The following is a 20,920-nucleotide window of genomic DNA, read 5'->3' as shown; positions in this document are numbered from 1 at the left end:
TTTTTGGAAGCAGAGAAAGTTAAAATTGAAGCTCTGACATCTCCAAGTGTCGTGATATGCATAGATTTATGACTGTGTCGTCATTTAACTAATCAGGAGTTCACGCTACTGCTCCAAGGGTGGATGGAGCGCATGGGGCCAGTGCGCTCACTTGGAATACACGCCCCACTCACTGCAAACTTCGAAACAACTGAGCTGGTCAGGCAATTCCATTATTGTCAAAAAAAAAAGGCAAGGGTGTGGATTAATGGATATGTGGTGTATATTTTGCCATATCTTTTGAGGAAATGTCAAAACCTCAGTTTACGCCCTGTGAACTGGAGTTAAGTGAGCAGGGTGAAAAGTGGGGGGGGAAGGGGGGGAGGGGGGTAAAATTAGAAATGTGTCTGTTTTGATTCGCTTCACTAAAATGCTTTAACTTCATTATTTAAAATCAATTTTCATTTTTCTTAGAAAGTTTCTGGTCAAGCTTTTAAAAAATGTAGTGCAAGGCTACCCCAAGTTTTTTGGGTTTTAATCTAATCACGCATTTTAAGCATGTGTTTTGGACGAAAGCAAGCTGTTTTTATTCAGATATTTCATTTTTATAATGAAAGATTCTGTCTTAAGGCTAAAAACTCCATGAGATTCAAAATTTCTACAGTTTCATATTTTACCAAATCTGACACTATAGTTTCTTTTTTTTAAAAAAAAAAAAAAAAAAAGTAAAATTATGAAGTAAATATATGATTAAGGCCAAATTCTTCCATTTAACAATCGGGCCTAAGCAAATGTGTCATCTGCAAAGCATGGTGTGCAAAGAAAGTTTTACTTTACAGAAAACTCCCAGGACCAGAACATAAAGTACTAAACAATAGTTCACAAAATGTAAAAAATAAGCAGCAAGGCAGTATCAAAATTTCTCACAGAACATTTACATAGTACCACACAATCTGAAATGCCTTCTATCATCTGCAGCAAACGCCAGCAGGAGTCCAGCCGTGGGTCATTCCCCCGTACCCTGCAAGGCAGCCCCAGGGCGTGCGTAGGGCTCTCCGGATGACATGTAGCTGGGTCAGAACATAAAGGAGACTGTTCCATTCCCCCAGACTCCAAAGGGAGCTCAAAGAGGCCAGCGGAGTCATCCTGAAGTGAGCCACTAAGGATAACTTTTCGAATAATTTTCCCTTAAAGCATGAGGTTAACATCTTGGTTTTACATTTTTCTACTTGGCTCTCAAAAAAATATGCTTGAAAGAATGTTATTTATATTGAAGTTCATTATATGATGCACATTTGAAAATGTTACTTTTCTGGGAAAGGGTCATATGAAAGCTAATACTGTTCTTCCAGTATAAACTTTCAAGTAGGACAAGTAACACAGGGGAGTGGGTCTGAGTCTACCAGTATTTTTAATAAATTTTAAATAGCATTTGCCATTACGCTTTGTTGAATAATACTATGGTTTTTAAAATTATAAATCTTTATAGATAATGCTAGAATGTGGAAATGTTTATATGAAATAATCCTACATTTAAAAACCTAACATGAAACAGTTTATGTATGTGGAAAAAACACACATAACTATGATCATGAAGAATTTCAAGTAATATGAATGTTTTAGAGTTCGATATTTGTTGGGACTGGTTTTTGGTAAAAAGATATCTAAGTTTTGGCTTTCTCAACAACTCAGAGAGGATTGTGAACAGCACTCACAGGGTTAATCCCGACCTCCTCAGGCAGCAGGCAGACCTGGCGGGAAACAGGCAGGATCTTGGTGGTAAAGGTGAAAATGGAAAGACACAAAGATTTCTATAACTTCTTGTCCTCACAGCTTTGGCCATCCGGGGATATAGCTGTCATTTTGTTTCCTATTACCGAAGTTACATTTGTCATCTGTTACAGCTACGTAATAAAAACAATACTAAGTAAATATCCCTATAAGGGAATTATATAATCTCTTTATCAAGCTATCCAAACACTTCAACCCACAAAAATGAGGCCTGTAATTTTTTTGAGTCCGAAGAATGTTCTTATTTTAATGCAGATTTTGGCCTTTCTTCAACAGTGTATGGTTAGTACATTTCCACTGGAAATGCTTCTGTCGAATTACCCTACTTCTCTATGTGTATTCCATTATCATTTTAACCTTTGTGTTGGACTACAGAAATAGAATAAATATTGGCTATGTGCTATTATTATTCATAAACTAGTAGTCCCTTTCATAGATTTTTAACTATCATTTCTCGCTGATATTTTTAAAAGTAAGGCTCTTTTCTCCTTGATTCAGAATTTCTTATTCTTCCAAAATACATATTTTAGATACATTTTAAAAAATTCATAGCTGTTTTATTTCTAAATCTAATTTTAAAGTATTCATGTAAACTACCAAAACCCAAAATCCTTTTGATGTGACACTTTCTATTTTATTCCCATACCTTGCCCTTTTCTAAATTCCTTCCTGGAACTATGCAAATATATTTATCATGTATGAAAACAACATTGTCAAATTTATTTTCTTCTTAAATGGTCTTCCATCCAGGAAGTCATACAGTTAGAGGAGGAAAAAACCTATTAACCTTCAATGATGAAGATTAAGAAAATTTTAAGACAATTTACCTCTCATGGCAATTTTACTCTGTAATTGAGTAATTTAATTGAGGCACTTGAGATGCCAGGATGTGATGAATTATTATCTCGGTCACATGTTCACAGCTGGTATTTCCTTAGTGCCACCTATCAGTGTCATGCCCCCTGGTGGCAGAACAGTGAACAAGACAATGGCTCCTGGTTTCAGGAGGCTTACGGGTTAGCAGGAACTCAAACACTCATCCAATACTTAGCACATGTGATGAGTTGTCACACCAGTGTCACCTCCTGAAAAAAAATCTCTTAAATCCATCATTTCTATCCATTTCCATCAGCCTACCCCAGCCCAAGTTACCATGACCTCTTGTGGGGACTAGAGCAATAGCTTTCTAACAATTCCCCAATCCAGCTTTGCTCTCCAAAGTATTCTCTACAAGGCAGCTAAAAGGATCTGCAAAAAATTCAAATCTTACTGTGTGACTCTCCAGCTTTCAAACTTCAAAGGCTTCTCATCATTCTCAGGATCAAAATCCTTAATCTTTATAGAATCCTTAATCTTTATAGAGTCCTTTTTCTCTCTTTGTTTCAGCCATACTGGCCTTAATTCCATTTCTTAAATTCATCAAGTTCAATCTTGCCTCAAGGTATCAACATAAGCCTTCTCTGAACACCCAACTGAACATTCCCCATGCTGGGAACCCCATCCCAGACATTCTTTAAGTCAAACCAATCACTGGATGTATTTCCTTCATAGGTTGTAATCTGCATCTGTTTTCCTGTTTGTTTATGTGTTTTCTCTAATGGGGAAAAAAATCCTTCACAAGGGCAGGTACCATGAATTCCTTGCTAATCATTTGTCTGCCATGACTAGGAGAGTGTCTGGTACATAACAGCTGCTCAGAAAATATTTGTTCAGAAGTGTTCGGGTGTTAAGAGCACACACTGACTTTTAGCAGCAGACTAAGTTCCACGTTCTCTTTGAGTCTCAATCTTCAACTCTAAAATGGAGAAAGCAAATAAAGTACTAACTTAGCTCAATGCCTGGTAAACTATAAATACTCAATAGATGTTCATCATTATGAGGATGATCATCATCATCAATTACCATTCACACTGAAAGCTGACCTGCACGAGTTTCAGCAGGTAGAATTAATAGTGGAGATGCTATTGACAACCACAATTACTGCTGAATTAGGGAGCATTTTGTTAACTGGAAGTCTGTTACGTTTGGTTGAACATTTGACTAGTTTGGATCTGCAAAGGTGAGCATGTAGGAAGAGTGAATGTACAATAGAGTAAAAAGCACCTTGAGTTTGGGGCATTCCAGATTGACAGCATTGAGGGGAGATATGGGAAGAGAAAGAGGGAAAACAATGCAATGTCCTTGAGCTGGACCAGCACAAGGCTAGAGCTGTCAGTGACACACCCAAGTAGAAGGTCCATTGGTCAAAACTATTGTGCAGAGAGGTATCTAACATCTGTTTGAGGTTGTTTGAACTGCTCTATTTCTTCCCAAAATCCTTAGTAGATATAAATACTACAAATATCCTTATGTTATTATTTTCTTAGAAATCAAAGGAGCTAAGTATCATCATCCACTCCAAACCCAAGAAGATATATGTGGATACACAACCTACATATCTATGCTCTGTCCTCACTCCCTTGGACAGCTCACACACCAGCAAAATGCCCTTGGGAGGGTAAACCCAGCAAGACCAATGCAGCCCCTAGAAATGCACCTCGGGCCACTTGCATAGGAAATTTCAGAGTTTGGGGTACTAGAGCATGACATAGAAGGACATCTAGGTTTGGGCAAATCCTCTTGGTGATTAGTTTTAAACTGTCTAATCCTGTAAAAGATGGTCTATTTCTTTTTGTGCCGCAGAAAGCCCCAATCTTAGAGTAATGTCAAGCAAACAGATAATCACGTCTACCACAACTGCATTGTATTATAAAGACTCTGAAGATAACCGTAGAAATAACATTGCTCAGGACACTGGTGGAAACCTTTCTGTTAAGCTCATCCATCAGTAACATTACAAATAACATTATTTTAATGTAGAGTAATGGTTCAAAAAGCACAGTCCACAGATGCTGGAGGGTGTTCGTGAACTCGTCTAAAATTCAAGGGTAGGGTGGGTGGATCTGTTCAGAAGAAGAAGGGAAAATGCTAGGGCTTACTATTACAGTCATGCCAGCTCTAGCTTAAAATTATTACATAGGGTTATTATGTTCTTGCCTCTGCCAGCTTGGCTAGGAAACTGCATAGTTTGATTTCATCTCCACTTCTTGGCTGAAGTGTAGGAGAACCCATAGGCTGAAGGGGAGGTGGCATGGAAAGTCTCGCTGAAGGAATGGGATCTGAGTTTCCTCTTATTGTTTGAAACTTAATATTCTCTGCTTAAAAAACAAACAAACACAAGACCCCCTATGCCCTATGTCACAATATGAGATGACAAAAAATTAAAAATTAGAAGACATGAGTCAAAGAGTGGCATCACGGAGGGAAGGCATAGTCTTACTTGCAATGGCAAAAATAAATATATAGCCCCAGCTGGTTTTACTCAGTGGTTAGAGCTTTGGCCCATGGACTGAAGGGTCTTGGGTTCAACTCTGGTCAAGGGCAAGTACCTAGGTTGCCGGCTTGATCCCTGGCCCCAGTCGGGGCATGTGCAGGAGGCAACCAATCAATGTGTCTCTCTCACATCAATGCTTCCCTCTCTCTCCCCACTTCCACTCTCTCTGAAAAGCAATGGAAAAAATATCCTCAGGTGAGGATTCAAAATATAAATAAATAAATAAATAAATAAATAAATAAATAAATAAATAAATACCTAGAAGTCTATTTAAGCACTTAATAATATATGATTTCTAGAGTCCTATAAAATCCCTTTGGAGTGGTTTAGTTGGCCATGGTTCCCATTTGGTAAGTGAAAAGACTGAGGCTCAGAGAAGAGTGACTAGCTCCAACCCTGGCAGTTAGTCCCAGCAAACCCACATCCTCCAGCACCTCCCCCTTTTCAGCGCACGGAGCATGTGGTCTATAAGGTCTTTTGTTCAATTAATGTCAGCCTGGAGGACAGTCTGAGCCATTGTTCTTTCATCACAAATATATTTCGCAAGTCGTTTGTATTTATTACAAACCTGTCACAAGTTAAATAAAACCATATCTAGTCATATGACGCAATATGCTATTTATTCAACAGCCACTTCGATTATAATGAAAACATACCAGTCTAATTACACGAGAAAGCAGGAGGAGGGCAGAACACAGGAAAAAAATATCACAATCCCCTGTGAAAATGTGAATGTAGTTATCACTGAGTAAATGAGCCAATCTATAAATAACTTAATGATATTTACTGTGCCGCATTTGCTTGACTAAGAAAGAGAAATGGTCAAGTAACAGGATTTCCAAGGCATGAGGGTGCCAATGTGGGTAGAGACAGATACCATGGGGACAAAGGACAAGCACTCAACTTACAACAAATTGACCTCAGAAGCTGGGTTCAAGCTGAGGCTTATTTTCACAAAGAAATAGTCTAAACTTGGGTTTTCTGAGGTTGCTCACAGAAGCATGTCCCATTCATATGTAGCTGAACTCAGGCAGCAAGAGCTTTATGGAACCTATGCATTATTTAAACCATGGCTGTTGAAGGATGGGCGCTTGGGTGCAAACTCAAGAGGCCAGAGATGAATCAGCGCCTCTGAGCCCCACCCTCCTGACACTTCTCCTTGACCTCCTTTCCCCATACCCTCCTTCCAACATCGGCCCCCAGCACACACTAAAGACTACTTGTTGAACACTAGCAATAAGTAAGGGACAGGGCTGCCCCCTTCCTTTCGCCCTGCGAGCAGGCTCAGAGGTGGTCTGCAGTGTCGGAAGCTCCGACAGAGAAAGAGCAGGGTAGGGGACACCTGGGATGGGGGCCGGGGAGGTGGGAACGAATGAATGAAGGCTCCGGTGGGAAAAGGCTCTGTCCCACTGACACAGACACTGGAGAAGGGTCATTCGTGAGTCAGGCATTAATATTTTGAAGACTTTCTATCTTCTTTCTCCAGCAGAGTTTTTAATGGTCGGCAGTGTAGCTATAGGTGGCCCTTCAAATTGCTACCCTGAGCTTGAGAGTTCCTCTCATGCCACCGAGGACATGTCACCACCTTCTCTCGCCTGTCACAGTCTCCTAGCTGGCCTTCCTTCTCTTCTTGCCATCCCGCACCCCATGCCCAGCTCAGCAGCCTCTTCTATCTGCCCACCCCCCTTCCCCTCCGTTGTCTGTGTCTGTGTGCTGGGTTTTATTTTTTTGCCTAATCCTTCACCTTTTTCAGCCAGCCCCCCAAACCCTCCTCCCCTCTGACAGCTCAATCTGTTCTCTGTGCGCTTTGAACACTGCGGGCTACACGGAATGACAGGGACATCTAAGCTGCCAGCACAGGAAAGTGACCACTGCTAGTCCTCAGACTCTCCCAACAACCGATTCCACATTTGACTGAAGTCAGTAAAATATACGGCATAAAAACTGAAAATAAAGCTTTGGAGTAGAAATTTTCTCTGGACCTTTCTATAGGATTTGCTATTTCTTAATGCAGAAAATTCAGGGGAAATCACCTGATCATCTGATATTTATTTAACACACAAGGCACTTAGGAAACAGAAAAACTATATAAGACATGAAGTTTTTCTTCCAACAACTGAGAAAGATACCTTGTAGTGTTTTTAAAGGATATGAAGCCAAGATTAGAAGGACTATTATGTCTGAAATGCATGCTCTTTATAGCCAAATAAATGTGAGACAGTCTCACCTGCAAATAGCTCGTCTATCATGGACTTGTTTTCTTATTGAATGTTTGCATGCTGCATTATAATAAGAGTCAAATATGTCTCGGGTCAGACCAGAGCTGTTAAATTTTCCAAAACAGAGCTGAATTTCCATCCATGCCCTCCCAAATTGAGCAGTAGTAACACTGTATCACTCTACAGCTCTTTAATGGCTCTGCAAGAACAATATGATATATATTTTTTGTACTTTCATAGCTATCAGATTTAAATGAGTTGTAAGTCACAGGACCAAAATTATTATTATTTTTCAGGACCAAAATTATTAACATCAAACATGAACCAGAACACCACCATTATCATAATTCATGCTTTTACATAGATATCAAATTCTCTAAGAACAAAATTCATATAAACAATTATCAGGGACTTGAAGATGAGTGATTTGGACATTTTCAAAACACTGTCATTTGAGACTGATGTCGCAGCAACAATTCCAAAATGCTTTATTAACTCAGCATCGGCTATTAATTTCGCTGTTATAATGCTCTATTACCATGAGTCTTTTCAGCATGTTATTTAATAAAAATTGCTTTCACTGTATCAGTACCTTGTCATTATTACAAAGAAAGAGTTTCCAACTATTGACTCCTAACTCCATTTCTTCAGGTAAACAAACATGTGACTACACCAAAGAAGTAAAAGAAATTTGAGGGGAATATTATAAAATTAAAGATCTGGGGGGGGGGGGGGGGCAGTGCTTGTTCAAACATACATCCCAAGCGAGGAACCACTAGTGTCTCAAAATTGAATATCATGACAATCTCAATTAACTTGAAATGAGAAAACTCTGTCGCCCTCTGCGGCTTACCTCGTCATCCTTATACCAGGACAGGCTTTCAGCAGTAAGGACGAACCAGTATCCCTTGGAGCCTCCTTTCATGATGCCGATGTTGCTGATGGTGAGCCACCCCTTGCGAATCACCTAGGACAGAGCACAGGTCAGCAGAGACACTTAGTTCAACGTGAGCCAGTGGAGGGCACAGGTCTTTCACTAAGTGAAGTTCAAAACAAGATACAAATCACAGTAAGAACAGCATTGCTCTCCCAAAGTTCAACTTCTATTACTCTAGTCAAGGTAATTTATCTTCCAAAAGCACAGATAACCAGAGGGAAGTCTCTCCCAACAAATGAACAAAATCAAAATGGCACACTCATACAGACGGCGGAAGCAGAATGACTGAAAGAGAGACGAATGGCTTGTGCCAGCCCGTTTGTGGCACGGCTGCTACACTGGAAACATTTTAGCTGATTGGGTGAACAGCAATAGACGCCCCATATCCACCGCCTCTGCTCCCATTCCAGCCCAGTGGCCCACTTGTTTGCCTGGTGTGGTCTCATCAGGATTCCCACCAGAGACTGGCCACCAAATGGTGAAAAGAAAAAAACTCAAGCCAACAAAATGGTTCCTTGCTAACAGCTCTGAATAAGGCTGAATGAGGGAGAGAGCTGAAACAATAAGCTAAAATTAAAAGTCTGGCCCTGGCCAATGTGGCTCAGTTGTTTGGTGGTGGGCTCGACCCCCAGTGGGGCAGGATGGGGAGGGACGCACAGGAGGCAGCCCATCGGTGTTTCACTCTCACATCAATGTTTCTCTCCCTCTCCCTCGCCCTTCCTCTCTCTCTAAAACTCAATAAAAGTATATATTTTTTTTAAAGTTTGGAGTTTTTTAATGGTCTAGATTTATCTATCTACCTCTGGTTGTTATTTGACATACTAAAGGGTATGTAACATCTTCATAAAAATTTTTAAACAGCTTCTAAATTTTAAAACATTAACGACTTGGATTACTGATTTGATAGAAATTATTTATAAATGTCCTTTAAGTGAAAATCTATTTCTTTTCTCACAGTTGTGAAGTTAAATTCTATTTTTCCATATGGCACAGTTTGCTATCTTCTATATGCTACATAATTCTTGTTATCATAGGGCCAGAAATGAAATACTATATGGAATTGTATGATATTGCTTCAAATGTCAAAAATCATCCTATACCTAAACTGCTCAATATCCAGAGAGCCTGAACTATTTTAAAAACTACTGAATTATTGAATGTCAGTTCCTAAAGGTAGATTAAAATATCCTAATCATCAGATTTAATATTCATATTGCTATTAAGTTTTCTAATTGAAGAAGAAAGGCCAATCCTAAGAAAAATTATGAAACGAGTCAAGGTTATCATTACTGGTCCTTCAAGCCTCTCTCTATACGCTAGTCCCTGCCACCCTGGATCCCCCGTTTGTGCATTTCTGGGTGCCCACTGTCCTTTTCAGTGCTCTGTTCAAGTTTTACAGACCCCCATACAGAGCCCTGTTCAGGCCCAGACTACGACAGTTCTCTCCACGTCTCAAAATGATGCCTTCTTACCCTCTACTTCAGAAAGGAGGAAACACTTCTCAAAGTATGGTTTCTACCAGCTACATTATAACCGTTGGGATGCTTTCTAAAAATACAGATTCTTGGGTCCCCTGCAAGTCCAAATGAACCGGAAAGCGCACACATGAAGCCCAGGAATCTACGCTTTAACATGCCCCCAGGGCAATCTTTATTCACGCTGAAGTCTGAACACCACTGCCTGCCTGTGCACTCGCAACCAAAACTTCATGTCCTTGGAGCAAACAGTCTCGTCAACTGTTCAGTGAAAGATATTTCACACTGACATTGCTATCCACCCGATCAGGGCTTACAAATGGCATACTAACCATAGGATTGATGAAAGTATATTTATCCTTAGAATTGTACACTTGTAACCTATATAACTTTATTAACCAATGTCACTCCAATAAATTCAATAAAAAAAACTTTACGTATATTTATTATTTCATTTTATCAGTTATCTTTGGATAGGGAGGAAGTCTTCCAAATACTCCACAAATTGCAGTAAGTGAACCACTGTTTCACCCACTGACTAACAGTCTGGCTCCATTAAAAAGAGCCATGAATTTAGTTCAACACACACTTCTTAGGAACCTATTATAAGTCCAGTTGAAAAAAGCGTGATGATGCCATCATCCTGCCCTCAAGAATCTTAGAGTTTAGCAGGGAGTGCAGATCCATAAAGAGATCATTTCGATAGAGTAGTGTAGTGAGAGAATTATGCTGGGCAAACCAAGGGGCACTCAACACAGCTGAGAAAGTTGTAAAAGGTGGTGGCTCAAAAGAACCTGGGAGAGAAATAGAATTAGTCAAGTCAGGAAGTAGTTTGCTTGCTTCTTGTTGTTGTTGTTTTTAATGAGAACAAACAAGAAAAAAGATACAAAAGAGCCATTAAATACAATGGAATAAAAGGTGGAGGAAAGCTAAAGAACATCGTCCAGGGGCAGGGGATGGAGGGGGGACTCCTGTCTCCTCACTCATTCCACTAGGAGGAGTGAAGTGACTTCTCAAATGGGCAAATCTCGGAGTTAGTTAAATAAAGAAGTGTAGTCCAGGTCCTTTCTCTCCCCCATTCTCTCCCCTCTTCATCTTGGGAGCCAGCCTGCCCACAGAGAGCACGTGCTCTCACACAGGAAGGAAGGAAGGGCTTTGGGCCTGCAGCTCTGAGGGATACATTTAATTCAGGAACGTGTCCAAAGGTGTTTCTCACCTAAAACACTTGATGAGTCAGTCAGCCAGTATCTATGAATGCCTGCAGTGGTCCAGGCGCTGTGCCAGGCGCCCTGTCCCTGGGATCACAATGAGGGCCACCATAAGTACGCCCAGGTGTGTCTCATCAGTGGGCCAACATATGTAAAAAATACTCAGTCTGATGAACTAAGCTGCCGACAGGGACAAAGACGCTGTGAAAACAAGCCAGTGAGGTGAAGCTGAGCTAAAGGGATTTAAAGGGTAATCAAATTAGAGACAAAATCATCACATATTTGGTGAAATAGTCTTTGTTTGGTTTTGAAGACTCTTCAAGATGCTATTGGGAATGAGTTGGCTAAGTGACATCTGTATGTTTGGAGGCTATGCATGTGTAGGGGCAGGGGGTAGATGGAAAATCTCTACTTTTCTCTCAGTTTTGCTGAGAACCAAAACTTCCTCTTAAAAATAAATTCTTAATAAAAATACATATGCATAAGTTTAAAAAATAAAATTATGTGAAGCAATAAATTGCCTGATTTCATTGGTACAACTGAATTTATCTCTCAAAGATGCACCACTATTTCTAGAAAAATGGAATGTTATAACCAAAATGTGATTATCAAACATCATTTCGCCCAGTGGATATATTCGGCTGAGCTATATGGAAATTATGAGTTACAAATAACAGTTAAAATAAAACTTGTAAAGAACCAACATAAAAATTAGATTAGTACACTCTATGGTGTGACGGTCATTTGCACTGCAATAGGCTTTCTCACTTGGAGAGAAAAGAAATAAGAGGATTACAGCTACCCGAGCTGTGAGTGCGCATGGCCCACATGCTTTCGGCGACACCATGGAGGATATTCAGTACTGAACACTGTCAGCAACTTTCTTAAATTGCTGTCGACAGAAAGTTTAAGATTCTCTGGTCCAATCCCAAACCTTTCTTTTCCAGCAGAGAAGCACATTTGCCACAAATGGACTTGCTCTCCCCCCAGTGATGATCAGCTCAAAACAAGAATTAAGAAAAAACAATTCCTAATGTACTTTTTCAGGTTAAAAACTGAGAGAGAGAGAAATCAAGATAAACAGTGGAATAAGCCAGGAGAAGGCAAGCATTCAGGGAACATGGTCAGTACCTGAGAGGTAAGAATGTCAAGGGGAAATTAATAGAATAAAACAAAGGAAAAGTATGTGAGAAAAGAAGACAAAGAAAAATAAAATTTCCAAAGGCTGTCAAGACAAATGGGATGAATTGTAGAATCTCTTCACAGAGAAAGACCTGAAATGCTGATTTCATATTCAAATTTAAAATCACCACAATAAACCCATCACTATTCAGTACAATAACCACTTACAGCCTTTAGTATTTGAATTTCAAATTCTGTTTTGAGTGCCCAAATAAACAAGAGCAAGCAATCCCATAATTACAGGACTAGAGGGGACCTTGAGAGCTGAAAGGTCATGTTCTTATTTGTAAGGCTTAAAACAAACCAATTTTTAAAATTTACTACCATGAATAACATCCAAGCTTCTTATGCCAAATACAGAAACTTTGAAAGCGAGACCAGCAAGTGGAGGAGCCCAGGCCCTTCCCTTAGAGACAAGCCTACGCTAGAGAGTGTGTCCTGCTAGTTCCCTTGATGCTGTAAGAGGTCAGGCCTTTCAGGGTTGGCAAAATCTGTATGTTAGGGGTAAGTTTGGACCTCACCATCTGGCCAGCACACTGGGTCATAAAATTAATACACAGAGAAGGAGTAACACTATGAGGAGGAAAAAAGTGCATGTGGAAAAGTTCTAGTCGGGCCAAGGCTCTGGGTCTTGAACTTTATTTGTGAGCAGGGCGTTTTGACCTTGGCCTTGCTTATGGGAGACCATGCAAGTTTTTCTCAGCTGTCCAGCTGGCGTTTGACTACTGCCGCCTGGGGGGAGTGCGTAAACCATAGACTGCCTGATGTTTTTATCTTGATAGATGACAAATGCTTATAGATAGGCTGTGTCCATGAATGAGTAGCTCCTTCTACAGAGGTAGTTCACACGCCACAGGGCTACGTGGGGAAATGCTCAGAGGTGCGTGGGCCCAGCTGGTCACCACCATTGCGAGCACAGGATACAGGCTTGTCCTTGAATTGGCTGGCAGAGATTTTTTCTAAGTAAGTGTACCCAAGACAAAGATTTCAACTGTACGGGAGACCTCAGGAAGGGGAACTAAATTTACTACTTTTTTTAAAAAAAATAATAGTTTTAATGTATCACATGCTCTGTGCCAGGAAACTTACAGAAGTCAAAGTAAGGCAGTTGAGGTCTGTATGTATCTGAGAGCACTCTTGGGGGTCTAGCTGTAATTTATTAGGTCCAGGTCAGGCCCAGGTAGGGGACAGGAAGGGTTGGATTAGCGGCCATGAGTGCCACCCTGGTACCAGGGCCGAGGGCAAGGAGGAAACTGTGGAGAGTTAACTTTAGCGCATGTGGCTTACTTACAGACTCAAGGGTCACTGCCCACCCCAGCACATGTCTTCAAACTGGCTCTGGATTAATTACATAGGAGGGAGAAAGCTTCCTTAGGAGGCCTAGGCTTCTTAGGTCAAGTAGATCTGTAATAGGGGGCAGGAAGGGAACACACAGGCAAAGGGAAGTAAAATGATGAGGTTTCCAATATGCTACATGGGAGAGAAAGGTAACATACATAAGACCTGGTGGCCGTGGCTGCCCAGTGCAAGTCCCTCAACTTGGACACAGACAGTGGTGTTTCGGGCACTCTCTAAAATGATCTAGATGAATTTCCCCTTCATAGTAAGTGCACAGTGGCAAAAATTCTCCTCTTAGGAAGAGATTTCCCCCAATAAATGTAGAGGTTCACAGACAACTAGAAAAACTGACAGCCTGGGAGGGCTGTACCCAGGAAGGTTCTCTCTCTCTACCCCCTCTCATTCAGATCCCCTGAGTGCTGGCTATGGTCAGTGACAGCAGCTAGGAAAAGGGTCCAGGGACATAAATGTCACCTGGGATAACTGCTGTAAAGACTAGAACATCAACTTATCTTACTAAATTCAGTTGATATGGAGCTAGTTCTGGGATTTTCGTTTGTGCCCACTCTTTGCTTAATTTATAAAGTAAGGAAGGAACATGAGAGCCTATTTGACTCCAGAAGCCCAGAAGGAACAGCCCAGAAGGAGGCCAGCTCGCCCAGAAGGAACAGCCCAGAAGGAGGCCAGCTCAGGGCACGGCTGCTGAAGGAACCCCAAGTCCACCTGGGCAATAGACCCTCTTTGGCTGAGGCCAGGAGAGTAAGAATTGGAGAAGACTTCAATTTGATGTTCCATGAGTATCTTAAGACTCTGCAAACTCTTTTGGGAATGTAATCTTTGGACTTTAATTTCTGAGAACTTCATAGTAGGAAGGGGTCATGTTCACGTTGAGGACATGTCTATTTCATTGATGTTTTATTACTGAGAGTACATTAGAATAGATTAATGGTGTCCTTTGATGACTGCACAATCTCTGATAGCTATGGGAACAATAAGGCTAAACGTGATTTGAAACAAGAAATAAAATAAGGAGAAAGCATTTAACCTTGGTACAGACTAGCTTTAGAGTGAATTTTACTGGTGCCCTGTTTTGACCCATTTCAGAGTCTCCTCTCTACTGGTAGTTCTAGGAGGATGCTCCAAGGAGCCAAGATGAGCTTTGGAGGAGTGGCTTCAAGAAGGAAGTATCAGGACCCATAAACTATTGATCTCTTCCTCCACAGGGCTTGCCACATCCCTGGTGAACTGCTGGCTTAACCAAAAGGGGGAGGAAAGCTAAAGAACATTGTCCAGGGGCAGGGGATGGAGGGGAGACTCCTATTTCCTCACTCATTCCACCAGGAGGAGTGAAGTGACTTCTCAAATGGGCAAATCTCGGAGTTAGTTAAATAAAGAAGTGTAGTCCAGGTCCTTTCTCTCCCCCATTCTCTCCCCTCTTCATCTTGGGAGCCAGCCTGCCCACAGAGAGCACGTGCTCTCACACAGGAAGGAAGGAAGGGCTTTGGGCCTGCAGCTCTGAGGGATACATTTAATTCAGGAACATGTCCAAAGGTGTTTCTCACCTAAAACACTTGATGAGTCAGTCAGCCAGTATCTATGAATGCCTGCAGTGGTCCAGGCGCTGTGCCAGGCGCCCTGTCCCTGGGATCACAATGAGGGCCACCATAAGTACGCCCAGGTGTGTCTCATCAGTGGGCCAACATACGTAAAAAATACTCAGTCTGATGAACTAAGCTGCCGACAGGGACAAAGACGCTGTGAAAACAAGCTAGTGAGGTGAAGCTGAGCTAAAGGGATTTAAAAAATAATCAAATTAGAGACAAAATCATCACATATTTGGTGAAATAGTCTTTGTTTGGTTTTGAAGACTCTTCAAGATGCTATTGGGAATGAGTTGGCTAAGTGACATTTGTATATTTGGATGGTGTTTTCATGGTTTTAACTTTCTAGGAAATCAGAGCACAGTTTCGTAAGTAAACCAGGCACCATTAAGAGCACAATTTGACTCCGTTTCTAGGAATTCAAGGGTGAAACAATAGCTCACATTTACTCAACACTACTCTGGGCCAGGCATTGTGCTAAGAGTTCCATGTATACTCTTTCTTTTAATCCACATAATAATCCTTTGAGGGACACAGTATTTTCCTTATGTGACAGAGGGGGACACTGCCACCAGGCTCCTGTTTCATGGCCAAGTCCGCACCTGTAACCCGCAGGCCTTCCTCATAGGAGCTGATGCAAGTTTGCCGCTTTACACCCCTTTGCAGAGGATTCAGCCTCTCAGCACCTGAGCAAAATCAAATCTCTCTGGTGGTCCGATGTCAGAGCCCCAGCCCTTAATCCAAAATACACACAAGGATGTTGGTTACAGTACTGTTTCTAGTAGCTATGGGAAACAGCCTAGGTGCCTTACTGGAAACTGGTTAACAGACTATGACAGAATCCTCTGATCCATTCAGGCTGAGCAAACACCTGATACATGACTTGGGGGTGCTAACACTAGGCAGAGGGCTGACTTCGGGACTGTCTCCTCATTGGATTGCTAGCTGGGTGACACTGGATGAGTCTCTTTGCCTCAATATCTTCATATGGAGCATGGAAATAATAACATAGAACTATTGGGCGGATTATGAGTTAGTAAATATAAAGGATTTAGATCAATACGTGTTAGTATTATCTCGGTTATATTTGTTAATGTAAGGATGAAAATGACTATATTTGCCAAAACGTTAACTATGATTGAAAGTTAGTGACAAGGTATGAATTTATATTTATTTCCTCCTTCAATTTTCCTGTATTTCCCATATTTTCCAACAATATTCATGCTATTAAAAGTACAAGTTGCCGTCACATTATTGGTTGCTTAAAAGAAGCAATTTCTCTTCCCTTTCTTCCTTCCTTCCTTCCTCCCTCCCTCCCTCCCTTCTTTCCTTCCTTCTTGGCAATGTCTTGAGATTCTCTTTCATGTGTAATGAACACAGCATGTAGGAAGACTGAGGAGGATTACAAATAGCCCAGTAGTGAAACAGCTCTACAGCACAACATAAAGAGAAATAATTCGGGGATATTACATAAGAAATGGCCATGATGAAAGAGGACTGCTTTAAATGAGGAACTGCTGTGATTGACTGAAAACATATTAACAGTGTGCAAGAAAAATGGATTGAAAATAAGGAACCGACATTTAATATTCATATCAAATCACCTTTTTATCTGAAGACATGACTGCCAAAAAGATAACTTCCTGTTTTCTCTGTAAAAATCCAACTTTACCTGACAACACCGGCATAAGCTTAAATCCCAGCCACATGAATGAAATGTTACGCAGAACTCCAAGTTACTGTTTCCTAAGATAACCTCACTAGGTATAGCCCCCTGCCCACTTTTCTAGGGACTGCCCCATCTGCAAGGACTGCATGCGTGGTGTCTCCATCGGCTTCCATTCCCTCGGCCTCTCGAAGCAGCTGAAACCTGTTCCCAGGACATCAGCCCGTGCTCACAACCGTGAGCACATTGCCTGGCCTCTGCGGCTCACTGGCCGTTATGCTATCTCGATTCTCAAAACCACTCCTAAGCACCCTCTTCCCTCTTCACTGTTTCCCAGGATTTTCCCGGCGGCCTGCGTATGCACTGCCCGCGCCACGGGCACAGCTACTTCTAAAGAGCGCACTAAGGGTGAGCTGTTTGTTCTCAGCGTTTACTCACCTACCCCTCCCCGGGGCCCCGCCATTAGCCATGATGAAAATCAGGACTCGACTTCTTCCACTTTTTTCCTGCGTATCTTTTCCATGTGCAGAGCTCCCTTTGAAGTTCACGGAAGCCCTCCATGTGGAAGAGATTCCCAGTGATACAAAACAGAGTGAGAGCTGAGCCCGTCATCCATTTCTCACGTCCAAGGGCAAAAATGCACACACACACACACACACACGCACGCGCACGCACACACACACACACGCACACGCGCACACACACGAGGGAAGAGATGCCCATAATGAGCAAGGCCTGAGCAGAATTTGGGTATTGTACTAAAAATAATTAAGATGGGGCTTCTTTGAGAGAGAAAACAAGTACCTTAGTAAATAGTTATTAGTTCATTTTTTTAAAAAAAATTAGTGAGCCCCTTATCTGGGTCAGGCAGCACATTGAAAATGCAAGGATAAGTCAAAAAATAAATAAATAAATTTTTTAAAAAAAACAGGCACAGGCCCTGAACTTCGTGGAGCTTATAGACAAATAGGAATGAGACACTAAACCAAGGCTCACACAGATACAGCTGGGTCGCTGCTGCCCAGGAGCAGTTCAGCACATTGAAGGCTCTGACCCACACAGGCTGGAAGAAGAGGCGCGGTGGCAGATTCCAGCACTTGCACTAAAATCGGAAGGGTGTGCAGTGGGCGATGGGGGTGCACAGCACAGAAAGCAAGAGTGAGCCTCATGCAAGACAATCCCAGAGAGGAGGGAAACCACACTCAGCTGTGGAATTTATGTGAAGAAATTTGGTCTTGAACCTGAGAGGATAGAAAGCCTTTGAAGTGTTGAAAGTAGGGCAGTGACATAAGATTGGCATCAGGACAAGGTCCTTCTCACTCGGGTTTGGTGAAGAGATTAGAGAGAGGGGAAAGGAGGCAGGGGATCGGACAGAATCCTAAGTCACGCACGATGATGACTTTGACAAGAGTGGTGGAAATGGACTCTTAGAGGAGTGGACATAGTTGAGGAATATTTAAGAAGAAAACTATTATGACAGTGATAAATTGGAGATGGAAGGTGAGGGGGGACGAGGTGTCCAGAATGACGCCCGAGGTTTAATTGCTGAAGCTGGACAGACTGTGGAGGCAAATCTGCTGAAAGTAGAATGAAGTTTGGGGGGGGGGGTATAAGTCATGGGTTCTGTCTGGACACAAAAAGGGGTGAACATGGAAAATAAACCCCGGTCTAGAGAGAAGTCTCAGTCGAATACACGGATCTGTGAATTGTTGACTATGGGAGTAACTGAAGCCCTAGGTATGAAAACATAACATAAAGGGAGAGTTTCACTGGGAAGACGGGAGGATCTAGAACTGAGCCTTGAGGAAACCAGCAGGTAATGGCTGGGTGGCGAGGATGAACCTACAAAGGAGACAGGGGTGGCTAGAATGCGGGACAAAAACAGAATACAGCATCCACAGAGGTCAACAGAAGAGAGTGTTTTAACAAGAGGACTGAAAATGTCTAATGCCACCGTGAGGGAAAGCAGGACTCAAAGCGCAAAATTATTCCCTGGTTTGGGTAACATGGAGGTAATTGAAGCAATAATATTCAAAATATTTAATGACTAGTATGGCAGCAGCCTGACCAGTCTGAAGGGGCTTGGGGGTCACAGTGCTAGAGCAGGGTATGGGGGGCCCCCTTCTGGAGCAAACTCTGCCTTTAATTTCTGGATAAAGGGGCATTTTTTGGTAGGAGGGCGTTCTGAGAGAGAAGCCCCAGCATCTGATGACAGGCAGGCGACTGGGGGAGCAGCCAGCTGTAGCTGGCATGACAGCGTTCAACGACTGAACGAGCACTGCGGCTCCGCTAGCGCGTGCTGGCCACACAGCCCTGCCAGGCAGCGTTCCTGCGGCCCGATGGAGACGGGAATCGGGCACATTGGAAGGGGCGGGTGAAGAGCTGAAGGTCTCCCATGCAACCCCGATTTCAAATGATGACTTAATACCTTCACAGCATCTTCTAGATGCAAATACAAAACAAAACTAAGACTTGGCAGAGGAAGAAAGCATGTCTCAAACAAAGAACCGATTGTAAAGAAGTTCCTGGAAATTCGGGCCCATAAAGAGAAGCAACAAGATGTGTTCTCACCACTCAGGTTAGAGTGTTTTGAAGGACAGAGCACCTAACACATGGGCGTTTACAAAACAGCCCTTCAAGAAGTGCTAGCTATTGTTATGATTATTTGAAAACCAGAAATGTCAGAGAGTGGTAGGTAGAAATACGAATGCATGGAGCAGTTTCTGGGTAGTGTAACACTCTACGAAAAAAGGAACCGGTCTATGATACTATTTGAATGAATAATAAGGAAGCTCCAACTGCCCATGTGGATCTCTTCCTTCTCTGAACAATCATTTGGTTCGTTGTCTGGATTCAGCACTTACGGAGTCTTGTTTTGAATTATCCTGCCATTTCCTCGCTGTGTGAACTTGGACAAGTAACTTAACCTAACCAAGCCTCATGGGGGTTGTTTTGTTGCTGTTGTTTTCATCTGAGAATTGGAGCTAATAGTCCCAACTCAAGTAGATGCTGTGAGGGATAAGTGAGATGAATATACCTAAGTACTCAGTAGAATGTCTGGCATTTGGTACCTGTTCAATACATGGCAGAGACTAACTGTGCTTTATGCTCCTTTGGAATACTTATTCTTTCCCTAGGGCGCAGGTTAGTCAATAAATTACTGGGACAATGGCTCTAAACCAGGGGCAATACCCAAACCAGGGGCTTTTTGTAAACACGCAGCGGGCATTCCGTACAATCACAGTGTCTGGGAGACATCCCAGTAAAGGTTAGGGACGATAAATGAAGAACTCTCCTATCTCAGGTGATAACACCTGCTGGAGTCTAAGTACCAACTCGTAACTGGGTGGTCAGCATTAAATGTCAATCAAGTTTAATTCAGCTTCATTACAGGACTGGAATTTATACATTCAGAATCTCACTCCAGAGCTATATGTAATCATGTTTCTGGTGACATATTTAGGTGGGAAATTTCAATGGTCATCACAGGCAAGTCTGAAATGACGACCCTGAGTAACAATGGCATATTTCAGACCCATTTTTTCCCCTCTGGATGACAAAAAGATTCAAAGTTAATAAGCAGCCTTAAGACATTCTAGATGTTCCCTTCTGAATGTTAGCATCACAGCTTATGCGCCATTATTTTATAGCTTACCTGCAAGGCTGACCATTTGCTTCCAGATTTTAAATTACATAACTCTTCCTTTTATTCAACAGTTATCTTATGGACACCTACCACGAGCAAATTCTAAGCTGGACTCAGAGAATGTAGCACTGGAAAGGGTGACAACTGTCCCCAATCTCACAGAGCTCACAGGCAAGTGGCAGAGAACATTAAACCAGAAAATATACAAACACTGGGTGAGAAAGGCCCATGTTCTTACAGGAACACGCAGGGGAGGACTGACAGTAGTGCAGAAGGCAGGGAAAGCACTCCTAAGGGAGTGATATTTAAACCAAAGATAATGAGGAGATGTTTGTTGTTCAGGCAAAAATAAAAAAGAAGATGTTCTAGGCACAGGAAGAAGCACATTACAAGTCCCAGCAGGGAAAGACCACGGAGGCACTGCTGGAAAGTCACCGTGGCTGGCCCACAGAATTCTAGGAGTGCTGGTGACAAGTGAAGGGGCAGGAAACGAGAAAGGAATGGA

At 42.1% G+C, this 20,920-nt stretch overlaps 1 protein-coding gene across 2 annotated transcripts in view; it reads right to left on the bottom strand.

The window, feature by feature from the left end:
- DNM3 (dynamin 3) overlaps nucleotides 1-20,920 on the bottom strand; it is a 348,064-nt gene that overhangs the window by 184,391 nt on the left and 142,753 nt on the right. For both annotated transcript variants that reach the window (XM_016221402.2, XM_087827594.1), the window contains exon 14: nucleotides 8,216-8,329. In XM_016221402.2, the coding sequence (XP_016076888.1) occupies nucleotides 8,216-8,329 (114 nt within the window). The remainder of the gene's footprint in view (nucleotides 1-8,215; nucleotides 8,330-20,920) is intronic.

Source organism: Miniopterus natalensis, chromosome 19 (genome assembly GCF_054644295.1).
Source record: "Miniopterus natalensis isolate mMinNat1 chromosome 19, mMinNat1.hap1, whole genome shotgun sequence".
In the NCBI taxonomy this organism is placed as follows: Eukaryota; Metazoa; Chordata; class Mammalia; order Chiroptera; family Miniopteridae; genus Miniopterus; species Miniopterus natalensis.
This window is presented reverse-complemented; position numbering and strand designations above follow the sequence as displayed.